General features: G+C 39.4%; 1 protein-coding gene across 1 annotated transcript; it reads right to left on the bottom strand.

Annotated features, from left to right (window-relative positions):
- Window positions 1–462: 462 nt before the first annotated feature.
- Window positions 463–1,430, bottom strand: Mtfr2 (mitochondrial fission regulator 2). Its single transcript, XM_028889215.1, is given in 4 exon segments — window positions 463–640; window positions 642–1,020; window positions 1,023–1,079; window positions 1,082–1,430. Coding segments are annotated over 4 exon segments (918 nt in total). The 5' UTR covers window positions 1,386–1,430.
- Window positions 1,431–2,707: the final 1,277 nt, after the last annotated feature.

Here is a 2,707-nt window from a genome sequence, read left to right as displayed (position 1 = left end):
ATTATCACCTTTTACTCATTGAAAATCTCCAAGTTGCTGAAGGCCAAATAAACCATATCACACCAACTTACAAAATTCAAAAGAGCTTAAGTAGGAAGCCAGAATTATGTAGGAAAATCACTAAAGCATGTATTCCGTTTTCAGTAGTACTCATATAAAGGGGGAAAAAACTATACACCCAACTCTCTTCAGTAGCCAATTAACTGCCAGGTCTTCTAAAAACAGAGACAAGTATTCTTAAATCCCTTCCTCAGGTTGGGCACAGATAGGTCCCAAGATAAGTCTTAGTCACCCTACCAGAGTTTGTGACCCTCTGAAAGGCAGTGAAGAATAACACAGCATATTTCTGGATCTATCCTCCCAAGTGTAGGCACAGCTTTCACTTCTGATACCTTGGATAACTGCTTTTATATTATCAATTCTTCCCTTACATCACTGACTTTCTGTTGGGGAAATGTGACATCAAAATCTTGACATTTCTGCACTAGAAAATGGAGAGCAGTCTCAAGATCCATTTTCTTTGTCAAAGAAATCTTGAAATGCAACCTTCTGTTTTCATGCATTAGATATTAAAGACACTGGATCCCAATGGGAACTCTGTCTTCTCCTCTTTTGAATGGGTCTACCACCTGGTGACCTTATTCATGTCCTTTAGAACACCCACCATGTTTGGAACATCATTAACTCTCTGGCTTTTTGAATGATGACTATCATTCATCTTGTTAACCCCCAAGGGCTGTCGTTTCACTTCATCTGCCCAATTATCTCTGTTGCATGTAGGTTGCTTGGGAGGAAAACATGGAGACTGGAGAGAAGACTGAGGAAAGAGAGGAGGAGGAGGAAGTACCGAACTTGGAAAGTGATCTGGTTCTGCACTCGGCCCAGAAGTCACTGATAATGATGGACATTCAGTCCATGCTGGGTTCATTACTGCAATGTGAGACTGCAGGAAAGTTAGGTCATCTTCAAGGGCAGCTATCTTTTTATGGTAGCCTTATGAGCAGATCATCTTCTCACTGCTTTGTTCTGTCTTAGAGCAGGTGATGATGGTTTCAAAATCAGTGTTGAAGGCATGAAAAGGTCATTTTCCCTTCCTCCTTTTTTCATATACTGAGATAACTGGCTTGTTCATCATTGGCAACACATAAAACATCAGCAGAAGATGGAACCATAGGTTGATAGTCATCAGAATACTCAGAGTTCAAGTGTGGGATCAACTCTAAATTAGGTCTTCAACAAGGTAATAAAGAAAGCATTCTTCCAATAATACAAATGAGACTCCCAGCAGACCCCGGTCTTTATTTTTGCAAAGTCAGCAAATCCTGGTCTATGGGAACACCAAAATATGCCAGCATGTTTCTTAATATATTCACTATGAGAGACATTGGTGAATTAAGTTCAATGAAACATTGTTCATTGGTACCTTCCTGCTACACTGCACACCATCAGGTTGTCTGAGAAGGGTCCACTAAGCCCCATGAAGGCTCTGAGGGACTGAACTCCCCCCCCAGGGCAGGCTCGCTCCTTCTGCCTCTCAAGAATGTTTTTTTTTATAGAGACCTTGAATTACATTATTAGTTTCTCATCTTTGTTAGAACAACTTTCCCAAAGGCACAGAGTAAGAAAGGCCATTACAATTTTTATATCAAACATGTATTCACAACTTCGATAAAATATATCTGGAGATCTCTTCAAAGAAAATACAAATGTGTGTTGTTGTTTTTATAATTTTCTCTCCTCACTTTAGATCTTACCTCTAATTGGAAAAGGTATGGGTATCTATCAAAACTTTACATTTCTTTTTGCTTGTGTATGTGTTAATACATGTGTGTGACCACAGGTCAACCTTGGATGGTGTTCTCTTGTTTTTTTACAGATTCCAGTGAGCCACAGTGTGGGTATTGGGAATTGAACTCAGGACTTCTGGGAGAGCAGCTAATGCTCTTAACTACTGAGCCATCTCTCTAGTAGTGTCCCTTGTTTTTTAATTCAGAGTTTCTCACTGGGCCCTCAAGCTAACTGACTAGGCTAGGCTGACTGTGAGGCTGGCCAGCGAACCTCCGGGATCCACCTAGCTTCATTGCTGGGATGTGTTGAGAACGAAGCCAGGTCCTTATGTGTATATCACAAACACTTAACTCACTATGCTATCTCTCTACCCACCCCCCAACTACAGTGTTTAATTCTCCCTTCTATTACTTCACTTTCATTGTGTTCTGGTTAGGCCATTAGTTGTAGCAGGCCATAAGCAGATTTAGGATTGTGGCAGGTGGAAATGTTAGAATTGCAGAAGGGTGATATATTAATTGTATTTATTGGCTATGGATTGAGTCTGTGGAAAACACAGAAATGTTTAAATGGCTGCATATTTATTTATGCATGTGCTAATATATATTTGAGGCCATTTAATGTAACATTTTCCATATTTGTAACAATATATGCAAAATATCTTTGAAAATACCATAATTAAGCCAAATATTATTGTAGTATATATAAACTTGGTGAACTTAAAGTTTATGTAAAACCAGCTACTTAGAACACTGACTGTATTTCAAGCTTTGGTTTTGTTTGTTTGTTTGTTTGTTTGTTGGTAAGATTTCATTCTATGTCTTAGGCTGGCCCCAAAATCATCATCTTCCCATTGTAGCCTCCTGAGTCCTAGGATTGCAGATGTGACAAAACATGGCTATTCAGCCAGCCATTGCAG

The sequence above is a fragment of the Peromyscus leucopus genome, chromosome 5 (assembly GCF_004664715.2).
Source record: "Peromyscus leucopus breed LL Stock chromosome 5, UCI_PerLeu_2.1, whole genome shotgun sequence".
NCBI classification, from domain to species: domain Eukaryota; kingdom Metazoa; phylum Chordata; class Mammalia; order Rodentia; family Cricetidae; genus Peromyscus; species Peromyscus leucopus.
Note: the sequence above shows the minus strand (reverse complement) of the source record. Positions and strands in the feature narration are given on the sequence as shown.